Genomic DNA, 15,267 nt, shown 5'->3' with positions numbered 1-15,267 from the left:
ATATAAAGGAACTTGAATTGGAAATAACTGGCAATGATAGTAAAGAAAAACAACAGAAATTAGCAATTTTAAAGGCAAAGTACAATAGGTTATCTACCAATAAAGCCCTGGCAGGATTAATTAGACTGAAGCAGACCTACTACGATCAGGGTGAGAGGGCAGGGAAATTACTCGCATGGCGCTTAAAGACACAACAAAATGAACGAATTATCACAGAGATTGTCACTGTTAATGGAGACAAAACATCAGACCCTCAAAAAATTAATACTCTTTTCGAAACATACTACACACAGTTATACTCTTCGGAGTGCTTAGTTACTAATGAATGTTATAAAGAGTTCTTTGATCAGTTAACGCTCCCTTCACTTAGTGAAGAAGCTAAAGCTGATTTAGATTCCCCTATCACAACAGCTGAAATTTCTGAAGCAATTGACCAAATGAAAGGGGGAAAGGCCCCTGGCCCAGATGGGCTACATATTGACATTTATAAAATCTTTAAGAACAAGCTATTATCACCCCTTTTAGATATGTTTGTAGAAAGCTTTAACTCCGGCAAACTTCCACCATCCATGTGTAATGCACTTATAATTTTGATACTAAAACCTGGAAAGTTGGCAACAAAATGTGATTCCTATCGACCGATTTCATTGATTAATTCTGACGCTAAAATAATTGCCAAATTATTGGCACGAAGACTTGAGAGGTACCTGCCTTCTCTCTCTAATCCAGACCAAAATGGGTTTGTTAAAGGACGTCAAGCTTTCCACTGTGTTCGAAGAGTTCTCAATATTATATATACAAAGACAGAACATCCTGATACAGCAGTACTGTCGTTGGACGCGGAAAAAGCGTTTGACCGAGTTGAGCATCGTTATCTCCACGAAGTACTTGCACGTTTTGGCTTTGGTCGTTATTTCTCGGATTGGATTAAAGTTTTATATAATAACTCGGTTGCATCAGTATTAACAAATGATATTGTATCTAAACCTTTTAATCTTTCAAGAGGCACACGCCAAGGCTGTCCCCTTTCACCTCTTCTGTTTGTGATGGTAATTGAGCCCTTGGCTATTGCCATTAGGAGTAATAAAAATATTTCAGGCATTAAAATAAATGAGATTGACAACAAAATAGGCCTATTCGCGGATGATGTTGTGATTTTTCTATCCCACTTGGAGCAGTCACTGCATCACTTGTTTAATACCATTAGCTCTTTTGGCAAACTTTCCGGTTACAAAATTAATGAATCAAAATCTGCAATTCTTTTCCTTAACCAGTCAGAAAGAATAAATCCCCCAGTTAAAACACCTTTCAAAATAGTTAGGGATAGTTTCACTTATCTCGGTATCAGGATTACTCCCAAAATTGATGATTTGGTTGAGACAAATTATAATCCAGTGATAGAGTTAGTTTCTGAATCCATTAATAGATGGTCCTTGTTACCAATATCCATGATAGGGCGGATTAACATACTTAAAATGAATGTTCTTCCGAAATTTCTTTACCTCTTTTATTCCATTCCTCTTGGTCCTCCTATTCATTTTTTTTCAAAGATGAAAAGCATGTTCTGTAATTTCATTTGGAACAACAGAAGGGCGAGACTTCGCTTATCTTTGCTTTACCTCCCCTATGATAGAGGAGGGTTGAAACTCCCAAACCTCCAATGGTATTATTGGGCTGCCCAACTTAATACTGCCTCTTGTTGGTTCTCACAAGAAACGCCACGGTCCTGGATGAGTATGGAAAGGAAAATGTCATCCCCTCTGCCACTTACCTCCTATTTATACTCAGCTAAATTAAAAGAATTAAAGACATTGACACATAATCCCTTTGTTAAGAATACGATCCTGGTATGGTATGAGGTTCATAAGCATATGGGTGAGATACCTGTACTATCTCAATTTACACCAATCTGGGGTAACAGTGATTTTACACCTGGCAAACAGGATCTGGGCTTCAAAATTTGGGCAAACAAAGGCCTTAGAAAAATTGCAGATTTATTTAACAACAAAATCCTCATGTCATTTGAAGATTTGAAACAAAAGTATGACATCCAACCAAAACATTTTTTTAAATACCTGCAGATACGAAGCTATATATTTAAGTTACAGAAATCTTTGTCTCTACCTACACTTAGTTCTGTAGAAGAAATAGCAACAAATCAACACTCTAAGAGGGGATTGACTTCATGTTTCTATGCTATGATCATGGGTGGATCAAAGGTTTCATCAGATAGTAAAAGACTGGCATGGTGTGAGAATTTAAACTCAGGAATCTCTCCTGAGGATTGGCAGGAGATTTGCTTAAAATCTCAAACACAAACAATTAACACCCATTTTAAACTACTTCAGTATAAGTGGATAATGAGAATATATGTAACTCCGACTCAGCTAAATAAATTTAACCCCAATAACCCTGACACCTGCTACAAATGTGGTGGAAAGGGCACATTATACCATTGCCTGTGGGAATGCCCTCAGATTCAGGCTTTTTGGAGTGAAGTGATGGACATGATTTTACATGTCACAGGTATAAAACTTTCAATAGATCCCAAACTGTGTATCTTTGGTGTTTTTTCAGTAAATCATAGCCTTAGCAAGGCAAATAGATCTATGATTACTTTCTGCATGCTGCAGGCCAAATATACCATAGCCAAAGCTTGGAAATCCACTAACAAACCGAGTATTAGCGTTTGGCTTGCAGGACTGTCAGACTCTCTTGCACTAGAAAAACTCACCTTCACATTAAAGGGTAAATATCTTGTCTTTGACAGTATATGGAGATCTTTTATGGTGTTCTTAGGAGGGAGGAAAGCATTGGAGGCATGTTCCCCCTGTTTGTAAACCACCACCACATGAAATTGTCAGGTGTGGAGGGGGGCGTGGTGCATCAGGTGCAGAGGAGAGGTGGGAAGAGCTCAGAGGACAGGGGGAGGGGAGATGATGGGCACATCTGCACATCATCAGCTAATCATTCTCCCCTTTATCAGTAGCGTGCTGGTCCGGGCGGGGGAAGATGGAGCCGGGAGATGACCTGGCGGAGCCAAGGACAGGAGCAGGAGAAAACACAGGAGGAGCTACATCCTTGTTCGTCCAAGTTAAAAATAAAAGGTTAACTTGAATCCAGTGGTCTGTCTATCTGTTGGGAACCCACGGTGGCACAAACCTGCCACATCAGGTAATTAATATCTGTTTGTTTCTTTTTTTTTTTTGTTTGTTTTCCTTTAAAAATGCTTTTCTCTTAAGGATAACCACCGGTGACTCTGAAGGTGGATTTATGTTTTGGACTGTGCAAATTAACGCATGTTACTGCTCTGTCGTAAGTGTCTTATTGAAGATATGCCTTACTGTGACAGTTTTGTTTTGCACCTGTATTATTTGTTGTAGTGTGATTGTTTATTCTGAAATTAATAAACACACTTGTTGAAAAAAAAAAGTTAGGTCCGGTGGTGGTTTACTAGCTTTCCGCAGAAATATCTGATATTCTTCAACATCTTTTGGCAGCAAAATATTCATCTTGCAGATGAACTTTTCATATCCATGATACCGTTACTGTTTTTCACTTAAAATAAACTTAGCAATAAAATCGGGCACAGCAGATTTTCATGGAAAAAAATTGCAAATTACCATTTGTATTCTGTGTTGTTGCTCCATCAATTGTTTGGACTGAGATTGCTTACACCTTTCTGAAGACTGCTGGTACTCTCGTTGCTTTCTGGTCATCAGCGATTGACAATGCTGAAGAGTGCTGGTCTTCTCCTGCAATTAGAAAAAGGGGCAAGACTAGAACTTGCTTCTGAGTCTCTGGCAGAGGTTTGATGAAGTTATTGTAGCAGTCACAGTGCCGTGTGGATTAAGAGTTTTTCAAACTTTGACAAAACCAACATTCCTGTGGGGGATGTTTACGTATGTGGATATAAACCAGATCTTCATTTTCTTTCCACAAAGGAAAAAGAGACAGAAACTGCCTAATTTACGTTAACCTTCTACCCTTTTGAGAGTTTTTGGGGAGTCGAACTCGCAACAGACGCTCTCCATAAATTGGGATAAACTCGAATGAACAAAGAACCTTTTTGTTGGAAATGTTGGAGACCTCACTATCTTATCTTCACCATGAATCGCGGTTGACATATTAACACCCTCTCCCACCAGAGAAAGAGACCAGATGGCTACATACGAACTGAGAAGACTTCACTAAGACTCACTTTTAGTCGAATCTTAAAACTATATTAAATGTGTTTGATAACCGTATACAATTTCTTTCAGGTTTCCAGCTTGATCACAAGACGCATATAGAGACAATTTGTACGATTCTGGCTTAAATATTGACAAAGAACTGATCTTGGTTGAAAATGCCCAACCTGCCTGATGGAACCACATTGCCCCCTAGTGGTCTGCAGTGTTGATTAGTTGAACATTTAAATCCCAGAGGACTCAGTAAAATGGACAAGATATATGCAACTATTAACTTCTAACGATGTCCCTTCGGTATCTATTTGGTATTTGTTTGGTATCCCCATTGTTAACACAGAAAATTAACATTGTGTGGTTCACTATTCATGTCACGATTTCATAGATATTCATCTGAATTTTGAAAGTCATAATCATCAATTACGTTGTGTGTTATTTTGATGTCTTTATATTGCAAGTCTATGTTATATCTTTAATCTGCATATCTTAACAAGATGTGGTGTTTTCAGAATCACCGAGACAAATGTTCTATGAGACGGAGTAATGGAGAAATAAGCGTTTCTTTGTCTCATCCAGAAATCCCCACGCAAAACAGATCATCTTACACAGACACCCAGGCAGACATGCACACAGTTCAAGCATATCATTGGCTGAAAGAGTAGTGTAAGCTTACGTCACGCCCCGCCTCCGAGAGTCAAAACCCGGAGCCCGCGAAAAACACTGGCTCTCGTCCTCTCGTTTTCTGGCTCTCGCTTCAGGCGTCTTGTTTCTGGCTTCATGCCACTTGTTCCAGAAGAGTTCCAACCCAGAGTTTCAGAAGGAGATTTGAGCAGAGAACAGTTGCTCAGAGAGAGTTGGAGATGGTTTGAGCAGAAGAGAAGAGCTCACCAGAGTTTGGGAGTTTTCCCATAATCTCAGGAGAGAGCGGAAAGACAGAGGATGAGCGATGCAGAGGACGACCGGAGGAAGCCCTCCAGAACCCAGTGAGACCCCGGAGACGAGAAAGAAAGACCCGAACAAAGATAAGAACAGGATGAAGTTTTCCTACCCAGAAAGCCAACTCCAAGCAACCTTTTATTAATCTTCTGTGAACTTAAGTTCACTTCATCAGAGAAGCAACGGACCCACTGACACTCAGAAGATTCGATCATCTAACCACAGCCCTCGGCACCATCGTTCCCGTTTCCCAGTGAAAGAAGCAACTGAGAAGTCCGCTAAAGTCAGCCACCACAACCAGGAAGGCCCAGAGAGCGGAAGAGAAATCCCCTCGGACCCCGCGTGGCCGCTGCCGTGTTCCGAGCTGACTAAGCAGAACTTCAGCACAGTAAGACCGACCCGTTTTCACCTTAAAGTGGGTTTGATGGATGTCTCGAGGCTTTCACAGAATGATACATTAATCCGTAATGTCAGTATTTAGCGTCAAATAGTCAGCCAACCCAAACTATTTGAATACATCCAGTATCTCCCCATTCCCCATATTTTATTTTCCATTCACTAAGTGTTTTATATAATCACCCATATTCAATGCATCTCCTGTTTGTTTTAAAGGTTCATGTTTTGGTCATATCATTTTAATAAATAGTTCATATATCTACATATATATGTTATAATCACAGATTGTGTCGTATGCTTTCTTTACGTAATGTCTGTCCAACCAAACGAGAACTTCACGAAAGTAGCGAGATATGAGACTGATTATTAACTGATTATTAATTTAACATACCAGGATCGTAATATTTCAACAGTTTTCCTACCTGACTGTAACGTAAAGTTAAGATACCGGTAGGTGGTGCCCTTAATTCGAGGTTTAAGATAAATCCTTATATTTGATAACCAATAACGCTACATTATAAATTTTTCTTTTTTTAAAATCCAGACTAATAAATGTTGTGTTGTACCTCAAGCTGATTTTCCAGCTCAGTGTTCTTCAGTGCAGCTAAACTGTAAGCTGAGGTTTTTTCTTGCAGCTGCATCTCCAGTGCTGCAACTCGGGCAGTTTTTCTCTTTAACTGAAGTGAAAAAAGTGACAGATTAATTTTTTTTGTATAGTTGATCTTCATTCGGTTGGTTTCATCAAAAGATTAAAGCAGCTGAGGAGTACACAGCATAAGTGCTACATTTTAACATCAAATGCAATATCTACAAAAAAATAAAAATTTACCAAAACATATCACTAAATCTAAAAAAGTGAAGAGAGGAGATGAGGAAAGACGTCACCTCTTTCTCTGTGTCGGTAGCTCGGCTGACTTTGTTCATCAATTCTGTGTGGAGGTTCTGGTAGTGGGAGGCTCTCTGGGCCATGGAGCTCTGCAGGAAGGAGATTTCCTCCTGGGCTCTGCTCAAACGCTCCTGTAGACACTCGCTCAGGCTGCTCTGTTTCATTTGCTCAACTTCTACCAACTGCAGCACTCGCAGTAGCTGCTGGTAGCCTTCACCTGCAAGGAATGAAAAATAGGGAGAGGAAAGATTTGAAATGCTTTGACTACAAATAGCATATATCAAGGACATGTATGACAACCTGTCCCTTAATGCCAGCTCACATATTTACACCTTGATTTTATCCATTGTGGTTTATTTATGGAATGCAGTTTTTTTTTTTAACTACTTCCATTCTTTTTTATCAATTTCATTGATTGCACCCATGAAGTTTTACTGTGTTTAGTGAGATACTGTTTTATTGTTCTTAGTTTAATTTTTTGTACTGTACTTTAAAACAACTCATGTTTTAAAAGTTCTTTTAAACATTTTTTTCACCATTGTTACGTAATTACTAAATTGCTTTTAAAATGCAAAATTATTCTTAGTGAAGATCCAATTTTTTTTGGCTATAAAGAAACCTAACATACAGATACACAGAATATGTCTCTAATCTTCACTGAAATAAATGCCAGTCATTTGGCAAATCTAACACTGGCTTGGATGGAAGAAGTCAGCATTCAGTGCTTTTACAATCACATGATATGTTAAGCCTTACTTCACAAAGTGTGGTATCTGGTGACTGCTTGTTTGCCTAATATGTCTTGAGACAGAAAAATACTAAATGAATGAAATGAAGGGAAGTGGTGGTCTTTCATGAGAAATAGAGCGATAGAGATATTATCTTCAAAAAGTATTGGAAAAATTGAGAAAAGCTTTCATTTGTGTTCAGAGGAACAGATAACACATAATGTAATGGTGCATCTGGTTTTTCAGCCTACCTGGTTTTAGTTTCAGTAGATGTGCAGTTCTTCCTGCAGTTCCTGAATGGTTCACTGGGGGCAACATGCAAGGACTGGAACAGAGCTGACCCACACCACCCTTAAGTTAAGAAATTGTATATAGCAAGTTATTTAATATAAACACATAGTGAAACTGAACAGCATTCTGTGACATGGAGAAAATAAATGACAACGTGATCGAGAGTACGTGTGTGTATACCTCCACCTCTCGTAGGTGCAGCAGATCCAGTATGGCTTCCAGGCTGGCCAGCTCTGACTGAGTCTGTTGAGCCTCTCTGTGGCTCTGGGTCACCCTCTGCTCCTGACAGTGGGTCAGACTCCGCAGCTCTTCCAGCTCCCTATGCAGGGAGGCCATCTTCCTGCACTCTTCACCTCGCTCCAAGAGCTGCCGCTCCAGATGTGAGGCTTTTTGTCCAGTCTCTTCAGCTTGTGCTTGGAGGTCAGCAGCTGTAGCCTTGGCCTGCCTCACCTCATTCTGCAGCTGTCTGAAAATTAGATAAGGACAAATGCATTTAATCTAATACGTGGTCAAGTCGGTCAATTTTATAATAAAAAATTGATAATGCACAGTAATTTCTATTTTCCAAAGAAACATGAAACCTGCACAAAAATGCAAAGATGAAACAATCATTATGGGAAGTACCTGACCGTCTGGAGCAGTTCTGCCTTCTCTCTCTCCAGCACAGAGAACTTAATTTCCAACTCCTCTTTCTCTTTGTCACACTCAATTAGACTCTCTTTCAGTTTGTTCTCATTCTCCATCATCTTAGAAACACCATTTACAAACACCATTTACCATTTATAATTAGCATTAACATGCAAGTACAACATTTTTTACAAAAAGTTCTTATGATTTTACCTTTTTAATGTTCATGGAAATTGTGGCCTTATAATCATTGAAGGCTTCTTTGAGTTTCTCTGCATTTTGAAGTGCTTGGTTCCTTTGGTGCTCAGCCCTAAAAAGCCATGGTGTAAACATACAGACAACCCCAAATCAGTAATTCCTACTTTTACTTTGACTTCCATTTAATTATAGACACAATAAACACAAGATATTTCACGTTTTGTCTCGTCAACTTCATTCAATTTCTTAATAAACATCTGTTTTCGCATTTCAGGCCTGTAACACATTCCATAAAATGTTAATAAAAAAAAGTTGATAAAAATGTTTATACAATTGTAAACACTTTAAAAACAATCTAAGAATTTAAAAAACAGTTTAAAAATGTAAAAAACAATTTAAATTTAAATACATTTAAATAAATATTTGGTATGGTAAAACTTTGACCATTTTGTAATGTTGCCATTCCTCCCTGCACACTAGAAAGACTTTCATAAAGTGAGGATACCACGTGACGAAGTGTTTCAGTTGTTCTGTTCAATTCTTTCTGCAAACATGTCTCAATGTGTGCAACAGTATGGCATCGTCAATTAATATTTCATTTCAATATTCCTCACACATTCCTTGCTGGTGTTGTTGATACATGGGGAGAAAAAGAAAAGAAAATCACCCTAAAGGCAGCATGTGTTGGCAACATCTTAATGTATTTTTCTGCATTAATGCTGCCATCATAGAAATAGATATTACCTTTTCCAACAGCTCTGATACAACCCCATACAACCACAGAGCCTGGGTTTTGGACTTTTGTTGATAACAGTCTCGGTGGTACTTTTTCATTTTGGTTTTAATCATTTCTTCCAAAAAAGACACAGAGTACTGATTCATCTATCCACAATACACATTTCCAGTGTGTGATGGTCGGTCCATCCCAGATGCCTCTGAGTCAAAGACGTCAATGCAGTCTCTTAACAAGGGTTTACATGAAGCTTCTTTTTTGCACAGTAAAGTTTGAAGTGGCATTTGTAAATGTAACTCTGTATTGTAGTCCTTGACAAAGGTTTGCCACAGTGGTCCATTGACAATATGGAAATGTCTGCTAAATGACAGTTCTTGATACAGTGTCATCTGATGGGTCAGAGCACAGGCGTCCTGCTTAGGGTTGTCCCCCCTTGCCCTATACACGGGGAAGTTTCTCCAGATTCCTTTATTGGTTTAACATATTCTGTAATGTAGAGTGAGAAAATTGCAAATCCCTTCCAATCTTTCTTAACAGAACCTTTAATCTTTTGGGTTTTTTTTTTTTTTTGTTTCATGTACACTTTCATGAAGAAAGGAACCAATTAAGGAATCTGACCTGCTCAACTCACTTCTTTTGTTCAACTAACTTGGAAAATACTTCAATTAAAATGTTGCTTTATAACCACGGCCGTATGACATGAGACAGGGTATATGATGACTTTCATGTGTTCATATGTAAACTGTACTATAACAAAATTAAATCAAGGTAGACATCATGCACCTTTTTCCTAGTGCTGTTTTGCCGTCCAGCTCTTCTCTGAGTGTACTAAGCTCTTCAGTAAGTGTTGCCACCACAATATCACTGTGAGCTGCTGCTTCCTGATAACACTCTGCCCTCAGCTCTGCTGCTCTACAAAACACACACAATGTCAGATTACTGCAATAGTAAAATAGATAATAGAACTATGTAAATCAATAATTCATAAAATGTTCCATACTTTAAAGGGGAAGTTAGTTTTTTTTTTTTAAACCTGGACCTTATTTCTGGCATAAAATACGTCAATCTACTCACAGATAACAGTTTGGTGAAAGTCGGCGTCCTTTGGACAAAATTTAGATTACTTGAGATCCGCGTATATCATCCCACTCGATGTGTGTGTAGAAAACCCCACATAAGCCCCCCGATAGCCCCCAATAACAAAAACATGGCAGCTCTGAGCTAACAGTGCAATAGTACACGTTCATTCATTCATTCATTCGTCTTAAAGTGTTGGTGAAATAAAGACAGATAATGCCTAATCTAGAGGCTGGATTGTCTATGCCCTGTTCTCTCCCGTTATATGGATATACACGGATCTCGAGTAATCTAAATATCATCCGAAGGACGCCGACTTTCACCAAACTGTTATCGGTGAGTAGATGAATGTATTTTATGCCAGAAATAAGGTCCAGGTTTTTTAAAAAGAACTTCCCCTTTAATCAAGCACATCCCAATGCTAAACGGTTTCAACATCAAATCAGTAGGGGAGAGTGAGGTAAGATGAGTCGGTGGGTAAGTTGAACCACCCCTTGTATCTCGGTAACCTGGCACATTTTTTGTCATGTGACCATAAATTCAGTAAGCACCCATCCTTTCCATCTTGATGTGTTGAAGAGGAGCACATGGGAGAAGTGGAAAGTACTTTTTAAGTACTACTTGTCAAAGTAAATTTTCTGCATATGAGGTAAAATGACTTATGTCAAAGCAAATTCATCCAGGTCTAAAATGATACACTATACATGTTGGTAATTTGCTAACGTATAAAATCATGTGATTCACTTACGTAAAGATTAGCCTGAATTTCTAAGCTAGCCTGTTTTTTCCAAAATGGTGGCTATGGGGCAAAGTAAGCCAAAGGCTTACTTTGTTGAGCCAATGGTTCAACTTACCCCATCATAAGGCACTGAAATTCAATTAAGTCTCTGACATATAAAATGGTATTTCAGTTGATTATACTCAACTGGTTTGGTGTGTTTGTCATATGTTAACCATTGTAGAAAAGGTATCATGCCGAGAACCTACAAGAGGAAAACAAGCTGGGGCGCAACACCCCTTGAAGAGATGAAGAGAGCAGCCAATGATGTCAAGGGTGGAAAGTCCATCAGATCTGTGGTCTGTGCAGTCAACGCAACTGGTAATGCAGTCCCTCCCATGACTATCTTCCCATGGGTTAGATACAAAGACCACTTCATTACAGGAGCACCTCCAGGATTAATTGGTACCTCCACGAGATCAGGCTGGATCAATGAAGACACCTTCGTTGAGTTCCTTGAACATCTGGTACAGCACACCAAGTGCTTCCCTGACCTGCCACTTCTGCTTATCTTGGATAACCATGAAGCACATATTTCACTGAAGGCTTTGGACATAATGGTATTGTTATGCTCAGAATTCCACCCCACACATCCCATTGTTCGCAGCCTCTGGATAAGAGTGTGTATGGCCTATTTAAGACCTATTACAACAGAGCTCTTGATGGTTGGATGAGATCCAACCCAGGCAAAACAGCCATCATATACCAAATCCCTGGCTGTGTGAATGATGCTTTCATGTCAGCAATGACACCACGGAATATCTCCTCTGGATTCAGATCCACTGGGATTTTCCCTTACAACAGAGATGTCTTCTCCGATGCAGAGTTTGAGCCATCCATGGTGTCAGACAGGCCCAACCTAGAGCAGCAGCCTGCAGCTGCAGCTGATGCACCCGTTTCAACCTCCCTTTCTGCTGAGCCAGATTCACCAGGCCCTGCACATGCATGTGCTTCACCAAGTGACACAGCTTTACAACCCAGCCATGCCTATGTGTCTCCACTGAGATTGTACCCTTACCCAAAAGTCTGCAGCCCAGAGATCAAACAAACCGAAAGCATGTGAAGACAAGAATCCTGACTGATACACCTGAAAAGCAGGCAATCGAACGTGCCCATGAAGAGAAGAAAAATAAACATAAGGGCAAAACAGAAAGAACCATCAAAGAGCAAGGAAAGCTGAAGGAGACAAACCCAGACGAAAATCGCAGTGGAAAGCAGCTCTGGGGAGAGTGATGTTGCCATCCCATTTGATGACACTTCTGAGCATGAGAGCTCCAGCAATGAAAGAAGTGAACCAGATGTCTCAGATCTGGTGGCATCCAAATGCAGGAGCCACCATTACATTGGCTTGGTTGACAGCCTTGCGGGCAACGAAATGAGTGCCAGATTTCTCAGAAGAATCCGAGAGATCACTGGCAGTAAGAAACCCACCTTTGCATTCAAGGAAAAGGATGAGGTGTCTTTCCCACGGAGTGATGTGCTGCAGAAACTACCTCAAACTCAAAAGGCTGGATGAACCGCAAGGAAGGAGCAACAGTTCATATTCCCCTGCAGGGATTTGGTATATGATGGCTGTTTTGCCTGTGTTGGATCTCATCCAACCATCAAGAGCTCAGTTGTAATAGGTCTTAAATGGGCCATACACACTCTTAAGGCGTTAGCATGGTTGACGCGTCTGTCACGGCGGTGGCGGACCGTGACGTCAAAATTACGTATCAGGCCTGGCGCTTCCCTTGAAAAGACGGCGCAGCGCGGTGTCGTGCACCAGTCGATTTTTGTAACTTGGCGGCGCCACCAACGAAAAACCGGATGGACCAATGTGAGACCAGGCTCAGTCAGGAGGTGCGTTTGTACAGGCAGCTGTACGAAACTGCAGTGAAACAGCACAGGGAGCACGTAAACTCCCAAAACTGGTGCACAGATATGGGCAGAACTTTGGGGAAAGAGGGAGAGTTCTGTAAGAATGTGTGGAAGAAGCTACGGGACAGTTACGTAAAGGCAAAGAAGAGGGCAGAGACTCAAAAAGTGGTGATGCCGGGGGCTTCAGACCATCACCTCTTTTAACTGAATTAAAAAATTCAAATTATCCGAATACTGCAGCAGTATCATTAATGACAGTATTCCTGCTCTTCATTGTGTTCTTCTCCACTTTCGTGGTTGTAGAGTAGCGGTAACCTTCACGTAGCAGCGCCACCTCTGTGACGGAGAAAATTGCAACTAATGGCGCAACGACTTGCGCCACTATATATGGCGGGCACGAACTCGTGACATCATCAACACCGCTCGCGCGAGCAGACGCAGCAACCATGCTAGAGCCTTTATCCAGAGGCTGCAAACAGTTGGAATATTGAATAGTTGTTTTGAATAAATGGTAATATGGGTTTGAAACTAACTGGTGGTTTGTTCTCACAAGTTCAAAACTCTTACAACTGTTTGTTTGCACAATATGCTCAGGTTTACATTTCAAAACTCAGATGGTCAGTTTACCCCCAGATGTCTCAACTTACACACTGACTCGGTTCAAGTTACCCCTAACCTGTGGCAAGTTGAGCCTCAAGAGCAGTTTTTTTGAGAAGTCATTATTTTGGACAGCTTTGTCAGAGATACATTCTGATAATTTCATTTGATAGGATGCATCCTGAAATAAACATATATGTTATCATTCCATTTCTGTGTAATTTTTCCTTGCCTCCAGGACAGCATAAGTAAAAAGTGTCTGATCTTACCCAACTCTCCCCTATACAGACTATATAAATAAGCATGCAATTGCCATCTTACAGTAAAAAAATGAGCAACAACTAAAAAACAAATCTATACTGAGGCGATGGTGTTACTTTAGTTCTTTGGCCTGAGTCTCCAGCTCTGCTTCCAGCTGCCGAATCTGTTCACTCATGCTTGCCATACTTTGATTAACCCCCATCCTTGCGCCTTTGAGACAGGGCTGTTAAAGAAAAGCACATTACATTCATCCATTTACCCTTTCTGTTTATGAGACAGTTTATTTATTTATTTGGTTTTTGTCTTGACATTTTAAACAAAAAGAAAATTTAGCATTGTCGCTGTCTAAGGCACACAAAGTGTGATTTACTGGACGCTTTTAATTCAAATGAATCCTGTGTGTGGACGAGTGTCATACCTGCGACATGGAGGTAGCTAGTTCATACTGCAAAGCATCTGGATAACTGATGAGTCGCTCGTCCTGCATTGTCAGGCAGGCGTTCTCCTGTCGCACACAGCCCACCTTTTTCCTTGCAGAGACGGACTCCATCTCTGCTGACTGGGCCCTGAATGTCGCAGACTGAACAACAGGGAAGAACACAGGTGTGAATGTATACCGTATTGCTATGTTACCAGTTTCATCTTTTTTTCATACACTGTACACACAAAGTAAAATGGGGCAATATGGTGAGTGGTGTAAAAGTACTGCATATCTCTGTGGCTAATTAATATTTCATGCATAAATATCACCTTAGAGCTGCAGGACGGTGGACTCAGACTGCCAGCAACAGCACGTCTCTCAGCAATCCTACTGAGAGTCCTCTCCTGGCGCACAGTCTTGCTGGGACAGACAAACATCACGTTTCTCAGGGTCTGGATAAGGAGATGAGGACCCTGCTGAACACACCAACCATTTTGACCCACAGACTGGCTTTATAGGCGCCTAGAAAGGATCAGGAGGAGATCGGGAAAGGGGGGTGGAAATACTACTAAGCATAATAAGTTGTAGTACTATATAACGAGATGTAAAGTTGTAGAACAAGACTCATCTAGTTCAGGTTGTGTTTATGTCATAGTATTTAGCTCACCTCAGTTTCTGTCCCACACTTGGTTCGCTGTGCTCCCCCTTAAACTGATCAGACGCTTGGTTAATCTCTCCTCATTCTGAAACATCAAAATCGTTCTTCATCTGATGTGAATCAACGACTAGTCCTGTTGAGGTTAGCTTTCACTCGCTCAATCAGCATTTCTTAAACTTCGGTCAAAAGCTGAAACGGTAAAAAAAAAAAGAGACAAAAAAGATAAATAACTACGTATAAAGCAAATATGGTGCTGATAGAAATGCAAACAAAAAAGTGTAGAAATTGCAAACAAGCTCACATAGCTACCTTCTCTAAATATAAACAAAGATGTTCTTTAGATCAACAGGTGGCTAGCTACATAAAATTAACATTATCGCTTAATTTAAATAAAAGCTACCAAACTTACGTCAGACAGCATTTATGTTTTGAGTGACATGCTAACTTTGTTGTCCTGACGCTATGAAAATACAAAATTCGTATTTGTAACTTTAACCAATCTTTTCAAGTAGCTTCATGTTTGCAGTATCCACAACGGTTTGTAAATTTAGTCTCCGCCCACCATCTAATAACATACTTTGCGATTGGATAAAACGACACTATCTATAATGTGATTGGTGGATGGGGAACGAC

The 15,267-nt window shown here is 40.2% G+C and overlaps 1 protein-coding gene across 6 annotated transcripts in view; it reads right to left on the bottom strand.

The window, feature by feature from the left end:
* Positions 1-15,188, bottom strand: part of ccdc18 (coiled-coil domain containing 18) — a 32,876-nt gene extending 17,688 nt beyond the window's left edge. For 2 of the 6 annotated variants that reach the window (XM_075484069.1, XM_075484070.1), the window contains exons 1-13: positions 15,044-15,188; positions 14,644-14,823; positions 14,306-14,498; positions 13,974-14,135; positions 13,672-13,778; positions 9,766-9,894; positions 8,265-8,361; positions 8,049-8,170; positions 7,605-7,890; positions 7,385-7,484; positions 6,405-6,622; positions 6,086-6,196; positions 3,624-3,755 (exon numbers count right to left, since the gene is read on the bottom strand). In XM_075484069.1, the coding sequence (XP_075340184.1) occupies positions 3,624-3,755; positions 6,086-6,196; positions 6,405-6,622; positions 7,385-7,484; positions 7,605-7,890; positions 8,049-8,170; positions 8,265-8,361; positions 9,766-9,894; positions 13,672-13,778; positions 13,974-14,135; positions 14,306-14,413 (1,572 nt within the window). In that variant the 5' untranslated portion in view covers positions 14,414-14,498; positions 14,644-14,823; positions 15,044-15,188. The remainder of the gene's footprint in view (positions 1-3,623; positions 3,756-6,085; positions 6,197-6,404; positions 6,623-7,384; positions 7,485-7,604; positions 7,891-8,048; positions 8,171-8,264; positions 8,362-9,765; positions 9,895-13,671; positions 13,779-13,973; positions 14,136-14,305; positions 14,499-14,643; positions 14,824-15,043) is intronic. The other 4 variants (XM_075484075.1, XM_075484071.1, XM_075484072.1 and 1 more) reach the window with 4 other exon arrangements.
* Between the last annotated feature and the right edge of the window lie 79 nt (positions 15,189-15,267).

The sequence above is a fragment of the Odontesthes bonariensis genome, chromosome 14, assembly GCF_027942865.1.
Source record: "Odontesthes bonariensis isolate fOdoBon6 chromosome 14, fOdoBon6.hap1, whole genome shotgun sequence".
NCBI classification, from domain to species: domain Eukaryota; kingdom Metazoa; phylum Chordata; class Actinopteri; order Atheriniformes; family Atherinopsidae; genus Odontesthes; species Odontesthes bonariensis.
The sequence above is the reverse complement of the archived record's forward strand: the minus strand, read 5'-3'. Positions and strand labels throughout refer to the sequence as shown.